The sequence below is a fragment of the Chrysochloris asiatica genome, unplaced genomic scaffold (genome assembly GCF_000296735.1).
Source record: "Chrysochloris asiatica unplaced genomic scaffold, ChrAsi1.0 scaffold00140, whole genome shotgun sequence".
NCBI classification, from domain to species: Eukaryota; Metazoa; Chordata; class Mammalia; order Afrosoricida; family Chrysochloridae; genus Chrysochloris; species Chrysochloris asiatica.
The window spans coordinates 4,082,490-4,104,639 of record NW_006408658.1 but is presented as its reverse complement, the minus strand read 5'-3'; the positions used below and the strand labels follow the sequence as shown (position 1 = coordinate 4,104,639).

Sequence of the window (22,150 nt, the reverse complement as noted above, 5' to 3'; positions counted from 1 at the left end):
AGTTGTGGTGTTGGAGGAGAATACTGAAAATGCCATGGGCTGCCAAAAGAACCAATAGATCTGTTTTGGAAGAAGTGCAACCAGAGTGCTCCTTGTAGGCCAGGATGGCTAAACTTCGTCTCTCATACTTTGGACATATTGTCAGGAGGGAACAGTCACTAGAGAAGGATGTCATGCTGGGTAAAATGGAGGGTCAGAGAAAAAGAGGAAGACCCCCAATGAGATGGATCGACCAGGTGGCATCATTGATGGCATCAAGTGTGGCAGCGGTAGTGAGGTTGGCCCAGGATCGGACATTGTTTTGTTCTGCTGTGCATGGGGTCACTATGAGTTGGTTCCGACTTGATGGCACTTGACAACAACAACAACAATAATGAAAAGTTACACACAAAGGAGGACTTTTTGTGATGACCCTCCACTTTACCAAGCATGATAGCCTTCTCTAGGAACTGTTCTCTTCTGAAAACATATCTGAAATAATAAGAGATGAAGCCTTGACATCCTGGCTTCTAAGGAGCATTGTAACTGAAATTCTTCCAACACAGATTTGTTTGTTCTTCCTGGAGTCCATGATATGTTCAATATTCTTCTACACCATAACTGAATTGCAACAATTCTTATATGGTCTTCCTTATTCATTGTCCAACTTTTATATGCATATGAGTCGACTTAAAACAGCATGGTTTGGGTCAGGTGCACCTTAGTTCTCAAACTGATATCTTCCCTCTTTAACACTTTAAAGAGGTCTTGGGCAGCATATTTGCCTAATATTTTTGGTTTCTTAACTGCTGCTTCCATAAGCACTGATTGTGAATCCAAGCTAAATGAAGTCTTTGACAACTTCAGTCTCTTCATTTAACATGATGTTATTTATTGGTCCAATTGTAAAGATTTTTGTTTTCTTTTCATTGAGGTAGAATCCATACTGAAGGCTGTTTCTTTTGATCTTCACCAGTAAGTATTTTAACTCCCCTTCATTTACGTCAAGCAAAGTTGCATCAGATGCATAGCCCATTAATGAGCCTTCCTCTAATCCTGATACTACATTCTTCCTCATATAATCCAGTTTCTCATGACTATTTTCTCAGCAAACAGATTGAATAAATATGGTGAAAGGATACAACTCTGGCACATACTTCTCCTAATTTTAAGACATTCAGTATCCCCTTTTTTGTTTGAACAGTTGCCTCTTGGTCTTTAAAAAAATCTCCAAAACCCACAGCCATTGAGTCGATTCTGACTCTTAGTGGCCCTGTATAGGGTTTTCAAGAGCAAAAAAAAACCTTTATCTTTCTCTCTCAGATCAATTGGTGGTTTGAACCACCAACCTTGTAGTTAGTATTCCAGTGCTTATCGTACAGAACCACCATATTGAAAACACCTGTAATCAATTGCTGATTTTGAAATCAATGACTGTAACTCTTTATATCTAATTATCCCATAGAAGCCCACCAGCATAAAAAAATATATTTTCAGAAAAAAACTATAAATAAGCCTATAAATGAATATTGCTCTATTTTCAATCCAAATCACACAAACCCCCTCTCGTTCATAAAACCAGTCACAAACAAGCAAATATTAAATCCTCTTCAGCATTATATTCTAGAAATATCTACTTTCTGATAGCACTCTGTAGCTATTATATTCTGGGAAGCCCTGTTCAGCCCAGCTTCCTGATCAATCTACCCACCCAACACAGTCTAGAACTTTTAATCATGTTAGCTTAACCCCTCATTTTTGGTTATCTTCTGTTATTAAACTCCCTTAATGATCTCTGGATGTCAACAATTCTATGTACCTACTTCCAGTTTGATAAAACCATGCACTTGTATGGCTCTCTTTAATAAACACTGGACTGCTAACCACAAGGTTGGTGGTTCAACCCACTAACAGCTCCTCAGAAACCCTATACAGGGTCCCTCTGAGTTAGAACTGACTCAACGGCACTTAGCAACAACATGCTTGCTAATGTAATAGTCAATGAGTATTGTAGATGAATGTATTATTTTGCCAATATGCAATTGTTCTATAATATTCATTTTAGCATATTTTGTGAGTCAGACCTTTTTCTAACCAACTTATATATATTAATTATTTAATCCTCAGAGTTGTTGTTGTTATGTGCCATCGAGTTGGTACCGACCCATAGAGACCCTATGCACAGCAGAACAAAACACTGCCCTATTAGGGGCCAACAGAGTAGGTACACACAATTATTATCTTAATTTCACAGAGGTACTATTTCTGTTTTCTTGCTCCTTCCCGTAGGATTAAGGGACATTGAAAAAGGGTAAATTGATTACCTGAGTAATTGCTCCTCAGGGACGTCAGATCCATAGCCACTCCTCCACTTCCAAGGGCCTCTGATTAGCTTACAAAGAGAGGTTGAATGCCAGCTCCAGAGATTTTTTTTTTAAAAAAGTATTAATATCAGGGTGGTAGCATCTTCCTGAAGAAATCCTTGTCATCTTCCTTGATGCTCAGAGACACACACTGCTCCTGGTGACACACACTGCTCCTGGTGAGTGCTGAAGCCTGTGATCTCTTAGTCCTGCCTTCTGAAGCATCATCTAGGAGTTCCAACCTCATTCCAAAGCTAGAACTGCTCTAAATTTTCCTCAATTAAGGAGTCATCTCCCCAAATTTCTGACCTGTGTGATGTTATTGTTGTTAAGCACCATCAAGTCAGTTCCAACTCATAGTGACCTTGTATAGGGTTTCTGAGGAATGGCTAGTGGGTTTGAACTGTCAATTTTGTAGCTATCAGTCCAGTACTTATCCTACAGCACCACATCAGGACTCTGTCCTGTGTGATGTTGTTGATGCTAATTGCACTTGAGTCTGTTCTGACTCATAGCAACCCTGTATAGGGTTTTGGAGGAGTGGCTGAACCATTGACCTTTCAGTTCACAATGACCTTACAGTCCAGTGCTTATCCTACAGTGCTACACAGGACTCTGACCTGTGTGATAAGGCAAAGGAAAATCTTTTCTAAGCTTCTTGTTGTTAAGTGCTGTTGAGTCAATTCTGATTCATAGCGACCTTGTATAGGGTTTCTGAAGAGCAGTTGGTGGGTTTGAACTATTGATCTGCTTATCCTACAGTAATAACAAATAAAAACTTTAGAGAATATCATGAATTCTAGAAACAGTTTAGTCATGCCTGCAGTTTCTTTATATGCCCCATCTCTTAAGTAGGAAGTCCTTATCACCTTGTCAGTAAGAGAAAAACGAGGAAGGAGCACTATTAATAGAAAATTGGAGATACATCTTTTCTTTTTTTAAAGAAGTGTTTCTCTTTTAACTGCACTTGATCCCCACTGAGAACCTAGGAGAGAGTAGAAGTTATGAAGATTGGGAGAAACACTGACATTCACTGATTACTAAAGGCTCACATTAAATACCCACAATCACTCTCTCAGATAGGCACTGACATGTTTATCTTCAAAAAAGAAAGAAATGGAGAAATGGAGATGCGCAGAGGTAAGTAGATAAATTTATAACACACACAGCATTAGTGTCCAATCGTGTACGGTTTCAGGGACTTAGTAATCACTTCATTCCAAATTCTTGCTGTTTGGTGTGTCCTATACATTGGATGATCTCTTTTGTCTTAACCCATTCTGAAATGTTCTTGTTAAAGAAACCTAAACTCACTGGAATGATTATCTTTTGGGATCTCTTTTAAGGAGAGACACATAGCCTATCTATCTGGTGACACTATGGAAGTTGGAGATGGGAGGAACAGGAAAATAGAAAACAAAAGAGGACACGTCAGGGGAAGAGAAGGTAGGAAACACTACTGGAGAGGAGAGATCCAAATTTCAAGTATTTCTCAAGATTGTCCCTTTCTATATCAGGTTGTTTGCGGTGTGGAGATAGGAAAGCACAAAAAGAGAGGTCATGACAAATGGGGAAGAGGAACATCTACGAGTTCCTCTGCCATTGGAAGTTCTGGTAAATGTATTCATCTCTTGAGGTCAATGGTCTGTTCCTGGTTCTTCCATTGTAAATCCTAGCACAGACTTTGTTGATGTTAAGTGTCTTCTAGTTAGTTTTGACTCATAACAACCCCAAGAGGCAGCTGGTGAGTTTCAACCATCAATCTCGTGGTTAGTAGTCCGGTGCTTATCCTGTGGTGCCACACCAGGACTCCAACATAGACTTCAGCACAGGGCTTTTTCTAAATCATTATCTTCCTAATCTTGACCTAAATTGAATCAGACTCTGATAAATACACAAATGCAAATTATTTTCTCATTTCTTCCTCCAAGACTTTTGTGAAAACAAATTATGGATATTTATCAATAATTTTATATTTCAATATCTTAATACATCAACTATTTTCATGTGGGGTGTTTTGTGTGTGTGTGCGTGTGTGTTTTCTTTCCGTCTTGTCAAAGTATATACCCACTGCCATGGTAAAAGTTTTTTTTTGTTGTTTGTTTGTTTTTTGCACACTACTCTCAATCTCACCATTGAAACTAGTAGATTCCTACAAATTCCCCAGGTCTCTGCTTAAATATCACTTCCTGAAGAAAAGTTTACTGGACTTTTAACAATAAATTATTTTTTCTTCATGGTTCCACTCACTTTATCTTGAACTTACCCTTTATAATACTTGTTGCTGTCAGTACCCATAGAGACCCTATGCACAACAGAACGAACATTGCCCGGTCCTGGGTCAACCTCCCAATCGTTGCCAGTGCTCAGAATAATTAAAACCAGCTTAGAGAAAATAAGCATTAAATAGACGTGATCATTGATCTGGATATTGTGAGAGAAGAAGTGTTCTCTGTTGTATATGGTTAAAGTTGCATAGAAGAATTTTATGAGTAAGGCCATGATTCTGGGCTGCCAGAATCCTACATGATGATTGGCACAAAGGAGGACAAATTGCTTATATATCAACAAAGAAAGGAAAAACGTCTAATAACCTAATTGATAGTGAGATTCCTGTTGCTGGAGAATGTCAACAGAGGCTGGATGGACAATTCACATCAGGGAGGATGTTGAAACACATTTTCAGAAAGTGAGGGAAGTATGTGTGCATGTGAGAATAGATGTGTGTGTATTTATGTTTGTGTGTGTGTGTTGATGGTGGGAGGTGAGTTGAAAAATATCCTCAAAGATCCTTCAAACTTGAGAGTCCAGAATTCTATGATACCTGCCCTGGCCCATTTAAAATACACCCAATATAGGAAGGTAGTTTTCTCCTCTTGGTGCTGTCCTTCTCTCCTGCACAGGAGACCTTTCCTTAAAAATCTGTTTAGATGTTTGATTTTGTTATTGAGGTGTATTCAAGGGTGTATTTAAGTCAGTAAGAAGACATTCCAATGGATAAAAGAATTGTCTTTGATAACTGAATGAAGAGATTTCAGGTATCATGATGATATAATATCAAATTTTGGACAGTCTTGAAGTTTATGTACAAATCTACCCACCTAGTTTCTTACTTTTTATTGTTTTGTTCAGACCTTTGCACATAACTTTGCCAGTTTCTTACCTGTTTCTTCACAACCCAGAACAGCAAACCCCAATGTGGGTCTAAGCTCCATTCTTTTCTAATTTAAATCCATTACTAAAAAAAAAAAAAAAAATTCTGCTGATATTAGTCTATATTTGGGTTGGTATTTCCTATGCATGCTTATCTATTCAGCAGTTCTCTAGAGCCAGGCATCTCTACATCACCATAAGATAATTATCTTTTCCATAACTAATCCACCAGGGCCGGGCTTCCCTGTTATGGAGACTGTAATTCCCATTAGATTTTAAATTCCCTGGTAGTAGTGGTCAACTGTCCGTTTTCAGGCATTACTCATGCCACGTGAGAATTCTGGACGTTTAAATCTATGAGCTTTATTTTCTTCTTTTCCCCCTCAGTGTCCACTGACTTCCTTCATGATAATGTCTATCAGTTTGTTTCTAATTTTCAAGGTGGCATTAATCCCATGTGACGAAATATCAACATGAAGATCTCCAATGGCTCTATGAGGTTTTTACCTACAACATTCATTCTGGTTGGCATTCCAGGGCTGGAGGCAGAGCACATCTGGATCTCCATCCCCTTCTGCCTGATGTATATCATCATTTTCCTTGGGAATGGTACCATTCTTCATGTTATCAGGACAGACACTGCCCTACACCAGCCCATGTACCTCTTTCTTGCCCTGTTGGCACTGGCTGAGGTTGGCGTCTCTGTATCTACCTTGCCTACAGTCCTAGGCATCTTCCTATTTGATATCACTGAGATTAATTTTGATGCATGCCTTCTCCAGATGTTCTGTATTCATTCTTTCTCCATCATGGAATCAGCTGTGTTGCTAGCCATGTCTGTGGACCGCTTTGTGGCTATCTATAGTCCACTGCACTATACTACCATCCTGACCTTGCCCCGCATTATTGGCACAGGAGCCATTATTGGGTTTAAAAGTATTATGCTCATGTCCCCATTGCCCTTGCTCTTAAGGCGTCTGCCCTTTTGTGGCCATAATGTCCTCTCCCATTCTTATTGCCTCCACCCCAACCTTATTCATCTACCTTGTGGAGATGTTTCTATCAACAATATATATGGACTTTTCATTGTTATCTCCACTTTTGGGTTGGATTCACTGCTCATTGTAGTCTCCTATGGGCTCATACTCCACACTGTACTGGGTATTGCCAATGGGGAGGGGAGGAGAAAGGCACTCAACACGTGTGGTTCACATGTTTGTGCTGTGCTTGCTTATTATGTGCCTATGATTGGTTTGTCCATGGTGCACCGCTTTGGACACCACGTATCCCCTCTGCTGCAAGCCATGATGGCCAATGCTTATCTTTTCTTCCCACCTGTTGTCAATCCCATTGTCTACAGCATGAAGACTAAAGAGATCCGTCGTGGCATTGTCCGAATACTATTACAGAAGAGGGCCAGAGTTTAGCCAGAGGACTAAGTTGGAAGACTTTTTTTTTTTTTTTTTCTATAATCACAGGGGCTTCTACATTGCATGTTACACAATTGATGTTACCTTACATTATGAGTTCTGATAGGAGAATCTTCATAACCTATGTATTCGGGGCATCGGTTGGAATGGTTATGTGTGGCAGAATTATATACAGAATTGATGTCATATGTGACACAAGGTTTTCCATTATTACCTTGCTGGAGTCAGTATAAAATAAGTATTATTTGGTAAAACATAGAATTCTCCATAAGATAAAAGATAATATGAAGTTGGAAGGTGTTCTAGGAAACCTTTTCAACCTTCCTTGATTCTTTATTTCTTCCAGAGATCAGAACTACTAGTTATTGTATTTAGTTAGGCATGAAATTAAATTAGAAGATGAGAAAAATGTATAAGACATTACAAGAATTTCCGCATTTGTCAGGATAAGATTAGTTTCTGACCAATCTTCGTGTCAAAAGCAATTAGAAAAGTTAGAAAAACGATATTTTTTAATGGCTTCAGGGAGTATTCAAGTTGATGAGGATATGAAAGCCAAAACCTAAAAGGGAAGGGAAGCCTGGAGAAGTGGTCATATATTTAGTGTCTTTTTTGTTTAAGGCCTTTTCCAATTCGAAAGCCAAAGCTAATAACATAAGACTAAGTGCTTTTGAGTTATGGTGTTGGAGGAGAATATTGGAAGTACCATGGGCTGCCAAAAGAACCAACAAATCCGTTTTGGAAGAAGTGCAAGCAGAGTGCTACCTGGAGGTCAAGATGGCCAAACTTCGTCTGTTATACTTCAAACATATTGTCAGGAGGGACCAGTCGCTGGAGAAGGATATCATGTTTGGTAGGGTGGAGGGTCAGAGAAAAAGAGGAAGACTCCCAATGAGATGGATTGGCCGAGTGGCAGCATCAATGAACTCTAGCATGGCAACAATAGTGAGGTTTGCCCAGGATCAGGCCGTGTTTTTCGTTCTGCTGTGCATAAGTCGCTATGGTTCGGTACTGGCTCGATGGCACCTAACAACAACAACAACAACAAGTTATAACAGTCTCAAAGGACTGGAAAAGCAGCAGGGGGGGGGGGAATGAAATGCAGAAAACTTGAAGGAAGAAAATACCTAGGTATTTGGTTGGATTCCAGAAAACTTATAACTTAGAGCAAGGAAACCAGAAGTAGACCAGTCTCATAACATTTTTTCTTTATTTTTAATAATTTCACCATCTAATTTCACTACCCTGTTTGTAAGAATTAAAGTGAACAAGCATTTCAGTTTTCTCAAGACTTTGCCAGGTTTAGCACCGAAATGTTCACAATCTAGAAAACCCTGATGAGCTAGATTGGCACAGTGGCAGCAGCAATGGGCTCAAATGTAGCAATGATTGTGAAGTTGGTGCAGGACTGGACAGTGTTTCATTGATGTGAATAGAGTTGCTATGAGTCAATACTGACTCGATAACACCAAACAACAACAACAACAACAGGAAACCCTGAAGTCCCAGACAAACTGATGCTTGGTCACTCTAATAAGTAGTAAAAGTAAGTACTCTTAGCAGAAAGATATCAGCCAGCACCTCAAATTAACACCATAATTTTTATTATCTTCATAAAAAATCTAACCTGGCATACAAAATATAGGAGTGGAACATAAAGAGAGAGAAAAAAAAGAACAAAGACAAAGGGTTAGATCCACAGAAGATCCATCTATTGGGATCATTGTAGGTAGACATTAAAATAATTATTTAACTAAAAATTAATAAAGACTCATGTAAATGATTAAAGAGCTCTGGTAGCGTAGTGGTTTCTAATCGGGCTGCGAGCTGCAAGGTCAGCAGTTCGAAACTACCAGTGGTTCCACGGGAGAAAGATGAGGCAGTCTGCTCCCATAAAGATTTACAGCCTCGGAAACCCTGTGTAGGGTGGCTATGAGTCGGAACCAATTCCACTGCACATAACAACAACAACAACAATGTAAATGATTACTGACAGTATGAGAACCATGATGTTTAATAACAAATTTAAAATTACATATAGAAATGGAATATAAACATCCCAAAGGGCAAAAGGTTAGAGTGGGTTAATAGAGTTAAATAAGTCATTAGTCCCTACATTGTCCAGGAAGAAGTGAAAAACTAATACAAATTAGACTTGATAAGTAAAAAATGTATATTTTAATTCATATGATAGCCATTTGGAAATTGGTTTTTGACCTGAAGTTTAGACGAAGAAAAACACAATAATAATAATTTAAAACAAAACAAGAAATGTGAGAAAAGGGTGGAATCACTTTTTAAAATAGTAAGACAGTAAGTATAAATCAATTTATGAAATTAAATGCATTAAAATAATTGATCTGATATTGAAATTAAAAGATAAATCTATCTTAAAGAGTCAAAAACTTTCCATACAATCACTAACCAAAAGAAACCTGGAATAACTTTACTAATATCAGGTAAATTAAGTTACAAAACAGAAGCATTGCTAGTGATAAAGAGGAGCATTCAGTAACAAAAATAACAAGCAAGTTAGACAAAACATTTCTAAACTTGTATGTGCCTACTACCAGCTGAGACCGGGTGGTGCTCTGGTTAAGTGTTAGACTGCTATTCCAAAGGTAGGCAGTTTGAATCCACCCAACAGCTCTGAAGAGAAAGACTGATCAATCTGCTCCCATAAAGATTGCATCCTAGATAACTCTATGGGGCTGTTCTATTCTTTTATGTGATGTCCTATGAGTCAAAATAGACTACATGACATCTAAAAACAGCAATAGCAAAATAGTCATAAAATTCTTAAAGCAAAATATTACCAGCATTATAAAAATAAGTCAATAAAACTATAAGCATAGTGGAAATTTTTATTAGACCTTTCTTAGTGACTAATACAACAAGTAGACCATAAATCAAAAACCACTAAGATTTAAAAGATTTGGGAAATATGATTTAAAAACTTAATTCACAAAACCAATAAGTGTATGAATACCACACCTTCTTTTTAAAATATATGCACAGAGCACCTACCCAAATTGATCTGTCAGGTATCATAAAATTTTATTTCTTGATATTATTTCTTGATATAATTTAAGGACACAAGATGGACACTTTTATCTATGAATGTCATATCTCAATAAAAAATTAAATTAAAGACAAAAACGTATTACAATATGACACTGCTGCAGTGAGTTTTTACATTTAACTTATTCTCACAATTATTTCACCAAATAACCAGTTTTGAGCCCCACATATGATCTCTCTGCCTTCCTGATTTACAGATGCTTTAATGTCAAAGACCACCTGACTTAGAACAATGACTTGACTTTTTGTTCATTTGTCCTATGTAGTCAAGTAGGTTCTATCTCTCAAAACCAGTTAAGTAACCCATATGCTTCCTATATTCCATTCTTGAAAATTTACACCACTATTGTTTTTGTAGGGGGCTTGGTATGGTGCTATAGGATAAGCACTGAAATGCTAACAATAAGGCCAGTGTTCAAACCCACCAGCTACTCTTTGAAAACTCTATACTGGGTCACTATGAGTTGGAACCAATTTGACAGCACTTAACAACAGTGACATTGTTTTTTACTATACATTCTTGTGTGGTATGAACAGTTAAGTACTTGGCTACTAGCCTAAAGCTAGTGGTTTAAACCCACTCAGAGGCACTTTGGAATACAGGCCTGGCGATCAGTCCTTGAAATCCTTATGGAATAGTTTTATTTTGCACATGTTTGCTATGAGTTGAAACGAACTTGATGGTAACCAACAACAATACATTGTTTTTCATCCAGCGTCTTTGTTCTTCTGGGTTTATAGTTATATTACTATTAATATCTGAGACAAACACGTATGTTTAACCCACCTGGTTTGAATACTATTTTTTTTTTCCTTGTATTTTATAAGATTTAAAGTATGTTTTAAATAATATTTCCATGTTTGTTTTGGAATCATAAATTGGAATTCTATTCTTATGGGCATATTTTTAAAATATATTGCTTAACAATCCAAAGTTACTGAAGATGCCTTTATCCTCTTCAAATACATAAGAAAATTAGCAAGATTTACTTATATTTAATTTTTTTCTAAAATTTTTCATGTCAGTGATGATTAATTTTATATCTGTATTTTTCATGTAATTTTTATTTACTAGGTCAGACATTCATTCACATAGTTCAGATTTCAAAATATTTGAATTATTGTGTTGTGAAAATATTTACTTCTAGTCTGTGTTTCCCTCCCCAAAGTTTTATTGAATATTCTTTTGGGGAAAAAATGTACACATAAAGAATAAACTATATTTCTTTTTTGCTTTAGCACAGTGAAGATTATACTGCCTTCTCCTTTAATTCTAGTATATACTCACGCCTCACTCATAGACATGGTTAGATCTCAGAGACCAGGTCATTATGTTAAATTAGTATTAACAAAAGTCAAGGGTTATACCCTGTCTTCATCACTGATGTCTTCTACTACTGTGCACCACTCATCTGGTGCCCTCATGTATCTCAGGATGCCAACGACACAGCACTCTCACCTTCCCCACCATTGTGATACCTACAGGGGTTCAGGGAGGCGCTGTCCACTATCTCTTTTCACTTGCCTCCAGTTCTTGGGACATGAGAAGCATTCTACCTGTCCCCTGATATACAGATTTTGTATTCATTGAATCCTGCAGTCCTGTGACAAAGTAGGAGGGCTCTTACCTCTTGATCTCAAAACCTACTATACAGTCACAGTAGTCAAAACAGCCTGGTATTGGTACAATGAAAGACACACAAATCAATGGAATAGAATTGAGAACCCAGTAGTAAATCCATCCACCAACAGTCCTTGACAAAGTAGCAAAGCACATTAAACAGATAAGAGATAATCTCTTCAACAAACAGCGTTGGCAAAATTGAAAAGCAATTTGCAGAAAAGTGAAACTAGACCCATATCTCATACCATACGAAAAAACAAAACAAAACAAAAACTTAATATGGATTAAAGACTTAAAGGTAAAACCTAGAACTATAAAGATAATCTATGAAAAATAGAAACAAATTTAGGAGCTCTAAAAATGGCATAAATATACTATCAAATATATCTGAAAACATACAAATTGTAGAAGACAAACTAGATGACTTTATTCTACAGTGTCATCAAGCCAATCTTGACTCATAGTAACCCCTATTCACAACAGAACAAAACACTACCCAGTTCTGCGCCCTCCTCACTATCGTTGTGTTTGAGTCCACTGCTGCTTGAACTGGGACAGATAGCTGGGCTATCCTGAAACATAGACATTTATGTTCAACAAAACATTTTACCAAAAGAGAATTCACTCTGGGAAAATTTTTGGATAATTAAATACATAAAATTTGTAGAAAACTTCAACACCTCACCAAGAAAAACAATCCATTTAAAATAGGGAAAGACATGAACATACACTTTACCAAAGAAGAGATGTTTGTAATCATTAGTCATTACAGAGATACAAAGAAACCAGTAATGAGCTATCATCTCACATCAATATTAATAGCAAAGTTCAAAAAATCAACAAATGCTGGGAAGAGTGTGAAGAGACTGGGACCCACCTATGCTGTTGGTAGGACTGCAAAATAGTGCAATCACTATGGGAAATGATATGGTGGTTCCTCAAAAAGTTGGAAATGGAAATACCCTGTAATACTGTAATCCCTATTCTTGGCCTATATCCTCAAAAAATAAGAGCTATGATGTGAAAAGATATATGCACAACCATATTTATCACAGCAAATGGATGGAGCCAGCCTAATTGCTATTCAATGGAAGAATGGATAAACAAACTCTGATACATACACACAATTAAATATTACACAACGGTGATGAATAACAATAAATGTGCAAAATTCTTTGTAAAATGGGTGAACCTGAGGACATTATGCTGAGTGAAACATGTCAAGCACATAAAGTACAAATACTGTATAGAACATTGTTGTAAAAAGTCAAGATAAGAGTTTTTATGCTAAAAGAAACATCCTTTGAAGGTCACCAGGGATGGGAGGGAAGGGATAGTAAGACATTGGCTAGACATTTTAACTTGGATGACAGGAAGGCAATATACTACACAAAGGAGGTTTGCAGAAGAATGATGAACACAGGGGTAGATACAGGGAGAAGTGCAAGAGTTAAAGGAAGTAAAAGTAAGTACTTGAATGCACACAATCCAGCTATAACAAAATCTAGGGTTGACACATGGACTCCTGATATGGCGCTGTAAGATAAGCACTGACCTGCTAATAACCAGCAGCTTCTTGGAAATCCCATATAGGAACCGGCTTGACTGCACTTAACAACAATGATAGAAGCATGAATAGATACATGGTTGAATGGGTGTTGAAGGGAGAGTGGGAATCCACCCACAAACATATAAAGATATTAACTAAGGGTATTTGTGCATGGGGAGTACTACAGAATAAGCACTGGACTGCCAACTATAAGGTCAGCAATTCAAGCCCAGTGATTGCTTCTTGGAAATACTATACAGGGTCTCTGTGAGTTGGACCTGACACAACGGCACTTAACAGCAGCAACAATTAATTTTTACTACAAACACATTAATGAATGTAGTGGAGCATACAGGGTTCAAAACTACAAAAACTTCTCAGACATTACCAAACACCTGAAGGAATGAGTTTCTGGGGCTGGCTTCAGGACCATAGTTCTTGAGGGATACTATAGTCAATTGGCATAAAATAGTCCACAGAGACAATGTTCTAAATCCTACTTTGGTGAGTAGTGTCTGGGATCTTAAAACTCATGAGCAGCCATCTAAGGTGTAACTCTTGATCTCTCCCTGTCTGAAAGAAAGAGAGATGAAAATTGAAGACACTTAGAATCAATTAGTACAATGGACTAACGGAATGCCTGAACATCAATCTCCATGACGCTGAGACCAGAAGAACGAGATGGTGCCTGGTTACCACTACCAACTGTTCTCAAAGGGATTGCACTAGAAGGTCTTATATAGTGGGAGAAAATGTGGAACAAAACTCAAATGTACAGGAAACACAAGGCTTACTGGTCAAAAAGAAACTGGAGGAACCTGAGATTATGACTCTTGGTTAAGCCTTCAGGTTGAATTTACCCTGGTGGCTCAATTTGGTAGCCAAGCAGTACATAGGTATATAGTGGGGACAACACTAGTGAAGTATGCACACTATGTAATGGCCAGCCACTCAAGATCAAAAGGGCAACATTTACCAAAGGATAAAATTCATAAGGGTTGGGAACAAAGATAAAATGGAGACAGAAATCACAGGAAGGACATGTTGCTTAAAGGAAATTACACCCTTGAAATGAAATGAAGTGTATGATTTGTCAGTTGTAAAAGTGATTATCTGCTCTGTAAATCTTCATGCAATTCACAACAAAAAGTTTGCATAATAAAGCAAAACTTACAGATGATTATGTTAATACTCCTTAAAAATAAACTTTAGTAACTTCTGATGCACTTAAACGAAAACAACTTAACAGGCTTTATAAGACCCTATATAGTCTGTCACAGACATCCCTCAGGTCACTGTCTCTGAATTATTTATTCCCTAGACCTCCAAATTAACTTTCCACTCACAGTGTATGGCATACTGTCCCAACCCTCTGTAAAGATCTTAGACCCTTCTTTACCTACTGCGATAATTAAACTTTATGTCAACTTGACTGAGCCAGGATTATCTGTGGTTTAGCATTTGAGATGTGATTTGATATGGTAAACCAATAAGAGAATTAAAGGTGGGATGTTGTTGTTAAGTGTCTTTCAGCGGTTCCAATTTATAGTGACCTTGTATAGGGTTTCTTTGGTTTTAAATCTTCATGGAAGCAGAAAGCTTCATCTTACTCCCATGGAGCTTCTGGTGGGCTTGAACCACAAACTTTGTGGTTCTGAATCCAACGCTAATTATAACCCCACCATCACCCTGCTTCAGTGAACAATTTACTGGTGTTTCCCAAGAGTGTGGTATGTAACACGTTTTATTCTACTTGAGATAAAAGGAGAAAGACTTCAGTAGAGAAAGGGGGACCCCCAAAATAGAAGAATGTGGACTGGAGTGCATGCTTTGGACCTGGCGTCCCTGCACTGTGAAGCTCCTAGATCCAGAGGAAGATGGATACGAAGACATATGGAGATCTCCAAGGAATATTGTACCTACAGAAACAGAAAGGAGACAAGGACCTTTCCCCAGAGCTGACAAAGTGGAAACCTTTTCCCAGAGCCAGCACTCTGAATTTGGACTTGTAGCCTCCTAAATTTTGGGGGCATAAATGTCTGGATGTTAGAGTCATCCGCTGTGGTATTTCTGATACAGCAGCATTAGATAACTGACATTCCCCAACGTTTTCATCTAACTGCTCCTGTCTCATCCTTTCTGTCATAGCCCAATAATTCATGTTTTAATGAAACTTAGTTTTACTCCAGAGTCCTGGTATGGTGCTGCAGGATAAGCACTGGATGGCTAACACCAAGATTGGCAGTTCAAACCCACTAACCCCTCCTTGGAAATCCTATGCAGAGTTGCTATGGGTCAGAAACAACTCAATAGCACATAACAACAACAGTTTTGTCCTATGCATTAAGAAAAATTTCTTATTATTTATTTAAACTTTTTACTGTGTATTGAGTGAAGGTTTGCAGAGCAGATCATCAGTTTCACATTCAATAAATCATATACTTTGCTTTATTACATGATTGCAAATCCCTCCCTGCACCAACAGTTCACAACATTTGTTGTTGTTATGTGCCGTGGAGTCGGTTCCGACTCATAGAGACCCTGTACAGGGTTTCCGAGGCTGTACTGCTCTATTTACTCCAACCACTGCTTTCCTCCCTGTATCTCCCGCTATCCCCATCTTTCCTCGGCCAATTTCCCTATGGTTGTACATTGCCTGCCCCGTCACCCATGCACCCATGTCAATGTGTGTCTACCCTCCAGAGCATGTATATATGTATAAAACTACACAAGGATATATAATCTTTTAAACAACCAAAGAGTATCTTTTAAGGAGCTCTGCTAGTGTAGTGGTTACGTTGGGCTGCTAACCTCAAGGTCAGCAATTCGACACTACCAGCTGTTCTGCATGAGAAAGATGAGGCTTTCTGTTCCCATAAAGACTTACAATCTCGGAAACCCTGTACAGGGTCACTATGAGTCGAAACCCACTCCGCGGCACACCAACACTACCACCAGAGTCCTCAGTCGCTAATCTCTCCATGCCATCAACTCTTGTCTCCACCTCTGGTGTTGCTGTTTTTCTGTTTAGGGTCACAAGTTCAGCTCTCTTGATGGTCCTGGAATGCGATATTCTTATTCACACTTTTTCAAAATAGCCTAATTTCCCTTTTTTTTTTTTTTCTTACAACACTCAGTCCCATTTTTTTGTAATAGCCATGAACATGTACTAATAAATATGGGGAAAAATTAGCAACCTCAGAAACTGTTCCAATTCAATTGTGTCTTTTCCCAATGTATCTGTTGGAAATTTTTAAAAAAAGACAAAAAGCTCCTAACATTGAGAAAGTTTTCTGGGTTTCACAAATGATTTGGACCTCATTATTAATATACAAATTGGTGATTTGAACTCACACAGCAAAAGTCTTGTTGATCTGATTCTATAAAGGTTACAGTCAAGAAAATCCTATGAAACAGTTCTACTCAGTACCGCATGGGGTCACCTTGAGTTGATATTGACTTGATGGCCACTATTTGATTTCTTCTGGTAAATTCAGTACTATCCTATCAGCTATTTCTTAGTGTTGCTAGGTGCTGGTCCTACACTCATAGCTGAATTTTGGTGTTTTCTTGTTAGACAATTTTAACACATCAACATCATACAATGACAATAGTTGATCACAATGTACAAGAAAAAAAGCACCACTTCATAATCATTTTAGGACATAGAACATGACCACTTTCCTAGCCACAAATTACCAAATATCTCCCACTCTTATTGAATACAAGTCATTCCTGCTTATTTGCCAATTAGAGTTTTCACTCCACTTTACTCTGCCTTCCCTATAAATACCACTTATAAAAACGTCACTTGAAGTGAAAGGATACAACTCTACCATGTACCTTGGTTATTTTGAACCACACTGTATTTCTTGCTCTGCTCAAATGAATGCCTCTTGACCCGGATACAGTTTCCCTATTAACACAATTAAATGTCCTGGAATCCCTTTTATTTGATTACTATCAATAATTTGTTCTGATCCACATAGTCTAATAAATGTCTTCAGACAGTTTAAAAAGTGCAAGATAGAACTTTCCATTAAAGCCTTGAAGGACATTGATCATTTGTTATGATTGCATGTTATGGTTGTATTTCTTTTTTTTTTCGGTAAACTTTGACATATTATTTCCGTTAAATATTTATAATCCAAATATTGATACATATTGATACAATTATTTTTTCATATGTAAGATATGAATTCCTTTGATGGCATGCTTTAATAAAGTTCCTGTAAGGTTCTTTTCAATTCATCATTTTTCTGCCTGCTGCTGTTAAGTGCCAGTAGAGTCAGTTCTGACTCATAGCACCTTGTATAGGGTTCCCAAGGAGTGGCTGGTGAGTTTGAATCTCCAATCTTGTGATTCAAATGACTTTGTGGTCCAGTGTTTATGTACAGCACCACACCAGGACTCTGATATAGAGAAATTAATGATTTTTGTGTTCTATACACTAATATTCTGTTTGAGCTTTATCTATAGCTACTAAAAATGTTAGACAGCCCTACAGTGAGAGATTGAAATGCTTGGTTTTTTGTTGTTGTTGTTGTTTTTTCTCTCTTTTATTTGTTGCCACTTATTCATACCTAATTTACCATAAACACTGAGTTGCTAACTGTAGTGTCAGTAGCTCAAACCCACCAGCTGCTCCTTGGAAACTCTAGGCAAGGCTGCTATCAACCTGAACCAACTCTATAGCACTTAACACACAACAACTTAATCCAGATGGAATTTAGCTAAGGATCTTACATACATTTTTAGTCTCCTACCAGTGGGAATCCAGGTCTCAAGATGCCTCTTCAAGTAATCCTGAAGAGACCTGCCACAACTCTCCACCATTAGAGATCTGCAGAGCCCTCACTTGCCGCTGAGCCTATAAGAAAAAACAGAGGTCACAAATACAGCAAACGGCACCAGACAACAGAAACCACAGGTAATACTTCTGTGTGGATGATCAGGGAATAAAAGGAGGAATCATGACTGCTCTCAGAGGGTGGAAAGACTGAATACAGGTAACATACTTGGGAAGGTATGTTATACACTTAGAAAGTACTCAGTAAACCTAGTTGTCCTTTCTTGGACTGTTGGTAGTACCTTCTGACTGGTCCTTCTCCTGCTCTCACTCATATTCTAGAATTCTGGTAAATTTTGAATATTGCAGGCATTCAACCCAGGATATCAGATGACATATCAATGAGAATAAAATGAGTAGAAATAGGACTAACCTTTAGGAATAATGACCTTGTGTGTGGTGGCTACGTGCCTTTAAGTCAATTCTGACTCATACTGCCCCTATATAGGTTTTCCAAAGCTGTAAATTTTGGGGGACCGAAAGCCTCATCTGTCTCTTGAGAAGCAGCTATTAGATTAGAACTGTTGACCTTACGGTTAGCAGCCCAACTTATAAACCACTATCCTACCAAAGTTTCTCAATGGCTTTGTTGTTGTTGATAAGTGCCATCAAGTTGATTCCGACCCATGGCGACCTTGTATAAGGTTTCCAAGGAGCAGCTGGTAAGCTTGAACCACCAACCTTGCAGTTCAAATGACTTTGCAGTCTGACACATTAGCCCACAGCACCACACCAGGACTCCTCCCAATGGCTTTAGTATATAATAAAAGAAAGCGGTGATAGGGCAAGAGGTTAAAACAAGTGAAAGTGATGAAATGCTGTAAAATGTAAAAGACAAAGGAAAATTCAGAAGGAGATTTTGGATATAAAGAACTACAAAATGAACAAAGATTCAACATTTGCCATTATTTTCTAGTTTCAAGTTCACTTTAAATCTTTGTGAAAGTAGTATTGGTAGTGTCATTTGGCTGAAAGGCAAATTTTAGATTGCTAAAAATTGAATGATTATTGGAAAGTGGAAGCTGAAAATATTTTAAAGTTTCCCATGATTCCATCTGTACTGAATATTGAAGGGGAGCCCAGTTGTGAGGAAGCAACCTCTACTAAGAGAAGTTAATGAAGGCCAACAGTAGTGATCTGAAAACTGTCCTTAGTCTCCAAAACTCTGAAACTTAATTTGAATAGTGTTTAGCTTAAATGGATTAGAGGTAATTATAGAACAAGTAAACTATTTCTAATGCTTTTGATTCTCTTTCAGCAAAGACGGTGAGTCTGGAGTCTCATTCATCTGTCATGTTCCAGACAACTAACACTTCCCAAGACTCCTTTATTCTCATGGGCATCCCTGGATTTGAGGCCTCTCACATCTGGATCTCCATTCCCTTTTGCTTCTTCTACACTATCTCCATTATGGGCAACATTACCATCCTTGCTGTCATCCGCACAGAGCCATCTCTCCACCAGCCCATGTACCTATTTCTCTCCATGCTGTCCCTGACTGACCTGGGTCTCACACTCACCACCCTGCCCACAGTCATGCAGCTCCTCTGGTTCAATGTCCAGGAAATAAGCTTTGAAGCCTGCTTTGCACAGATATTTTTCATTCATACATTCTCTTTCATGGAATCCTCTGTCCTTCTGGCCATGTCCTATGACCGCTATGTGGCCATCTGCCGCCCTCTCCAATACTCTTCCATCCTTACCAATGAAGTCATTGGCAGAATTGGAGTAGCCATCATTTGTCGCTGTGTTCTGGCTGTTCTTCCATCACTTTTCCTACTGAAGCGCCTGCCCTTCTGCCGATCTCACCAGCTCTCTCACTCCTACTGCCTCCACCAGGATATGATTCGCTTGGTCTGTGCTGACATCAGGGTCAACAGTTGGTATGGATTTGCTCTTGTGTTGCTCATTATTGTGATGGACCCATTGCTCATTGTGCTATCTTATGCAATGATCCTAAGAAGTGTTCTTAGTGTTACCTCTAAGAATGAGAGAATCCGCACCTTCAATAACTGTCTGTCCCACATTCTGGCTGTTTTGGTACTCTATGTTCCCATGGTTGGAGTATCAATGACTCATCGATTTGCTAAGCATACCTCTCCATTGGTCCATGTTATCATGGCCAATATCTACTTGCTGGCTCCTCCTGTGATGAACCCCATCATTTACAGTGTTAAAACCAAGCAAATCCGCAAGGGAATTATTCATTTTTTTTTTAAGAGAAACATGCATTTGAGATGAGGGAAAGAATTTTAAATTTTTCTCAGGAGTAAGTGTCATAGGCTTAAGGAAAGAATATAAGAATTGGACAACGGACACTATAAAATAAGCAGAATAATTTATTTCACAGTGTTCAGAGAGTTTCAGGTTTTTGAAATTTTGCTCTGTTTTTTTCAAGTTACCATTTGCCCAAACAGTTTAATGTATAGTCATGTATTCACAAAAACTCATTTATTTATGGAAATGATTTTAACTTATGTAACAAAGAAAGCCTGAGTAAGAAAAAATTATTAAATTTTCAGTGAGAAAATAAAAACAAAACTTCCATAAAATAAAATGTTTTTCTACATTAGTGTCTTGGTGTGACGCTGCAGGATAATGCACAGGACTGCAGAGTCAGTTTGAACCACAAAGTCAGTGGTTCAAACCCACCAGCCACTCTTCAGAAATCCTATACCGGGTTGATACGGGTTGGAACCAACTCAACAGCACTTAACAACAACAATAACACCATTATATGCCATACTGAAATAATACCGGAAAAAAAGCAGATGAAAATAAATATTATTTTAAATGCCAAACTATTCTAATTTTTCTAACGATTCACCTTACTAGATATATGAGAGTCAGTGAAAAAGAGGAAAACTCAGTGAGACAATTTAACACAGTAACATTTACAATGGGCTCAAACATAGCAACAATTTTGAGGATGGTTCAGGACTGGCAGTGTTTCCTTCTTGCTATTAGTCGAAATTGACTTGATGACACCTAACAACAACAACAATACTAACTCAACTTAAATATGCAATCTTCTCCATAATTTGTAAGATATTAAAATGTGTTAGTATAAGTTTTAATAACTGCATTGTTTTTTAATAACTCATGAATCTTTAATTAAATTTTTAAATTTAATTAAATCTATTAAACTTTTAATAACTCGTGAATTTTTATGATTTTTAATTTCTAACCTCATGTTAATTTGTATTTCTTCTATCTTAGATTTTTGAGTACTTGTTACTTTCTATAAGAAATTAAGGAGTCCTGGTGTGGTGCTATAAGATAAGCACAGGACCACAAGGTCAGTTTCACTGCAAGGTTGGCAGTTCCAATTCACCAGCTGCATCTCGGAAACGCTATACAGGGTCGTCATGAGTCAGAACTGGCTTGACAGCACTTAACCAGAACAACAATAAGAAACTCAGAAAAAGAAGTTCCTTTATTTAAGAAACTTTGCATTTTAATTTGACTTATTTGGATATAGGTATACTTTGTCAACGTGTTTGTTCAGAAAATAATTGATACAGTTTTTTAAAAAAGTCTTAAGCACTAGGGTCAGAGAGAATTGCAAAGGGGGTAGTTTATAGCCCAGATATGTCCCTTAAATTTGTTATTTACTGTTCAGCAGTGCTTCATTCTGTTGTGTATAGGGAATTGAGTCCATGACAGTCTCAAACAACAACTACTGTTTCCTGAAGCATTTACCCACTTATGGGAAGGACAACATTTTGTACCCTATTAGACTGTGAGTACCCGGAAGGCTCTGGTAGCGCAGTGGTTACGAATTGGGCTGCAAACCAAAAGGTCAGCAGTTCGAAACTACCAGCGGTTCCACGGGAGAAAGATGTGGCTTTCTGCTCCCGTAAATATTTACAACCTCAGAAACCTGTTCAGGGTCGCTATGGGTCGGAACCGACTCGACGGCACTTAACAACAACAACAACTACTTTTCCAAGCATGATGTCCTCCAGGGACTGGTCTTTCCTGGCAATATGTTCAAAATATAAAAAATTAAGTTTTGCCATCCTAGAGAACATACCTTGTTTAATGTATCTCTGTAACATATTTATCTCCTTTCCTTTTTATCTTTTCATCTCTCTCACTTTACAAAAAAAGAAAATAGTA

General features: G+C 37.9%; 2 protein-coding genes across 2 annotated transcripts; both read left to right on the top strand.

Annotated features, from left to right (window-relative positions):
- The first annotated feature begins 5,968 nt into the window (after positions 1-5,968).
- Positions 5,969-6,922, top strand: LOC102817685 (olfactory receptor 51J1-like). The gene has a single exon (XM_006870219.1). The coding sequence runs from the start codon at positions 5,969-5,971 to the stop codon at positions 6,920-6,922; it is 954 nt and encodes a 317-aa protein (XP_006870281.1).
- Positions 6,923-19,315: 12,393 nt separating this feature from the next.
- On the top strand, positions 19,316-20,269 carry LOC102810510 (olfactory receptor 51Q1-like). Its single transcript, XM_006870337.1, has one exon. It carries the CDS (start codon positions 19,322-19,324, stop codon positions 20,267-20,269), a length of 948 nt encoding a protein of 315 aa, XP_006870399.1. The 5' UTR covers positions 19,316-19,321.
- The last annotated feature ends 1,881 nt before the right edge of the window (positions 20,270-22,150 follow it).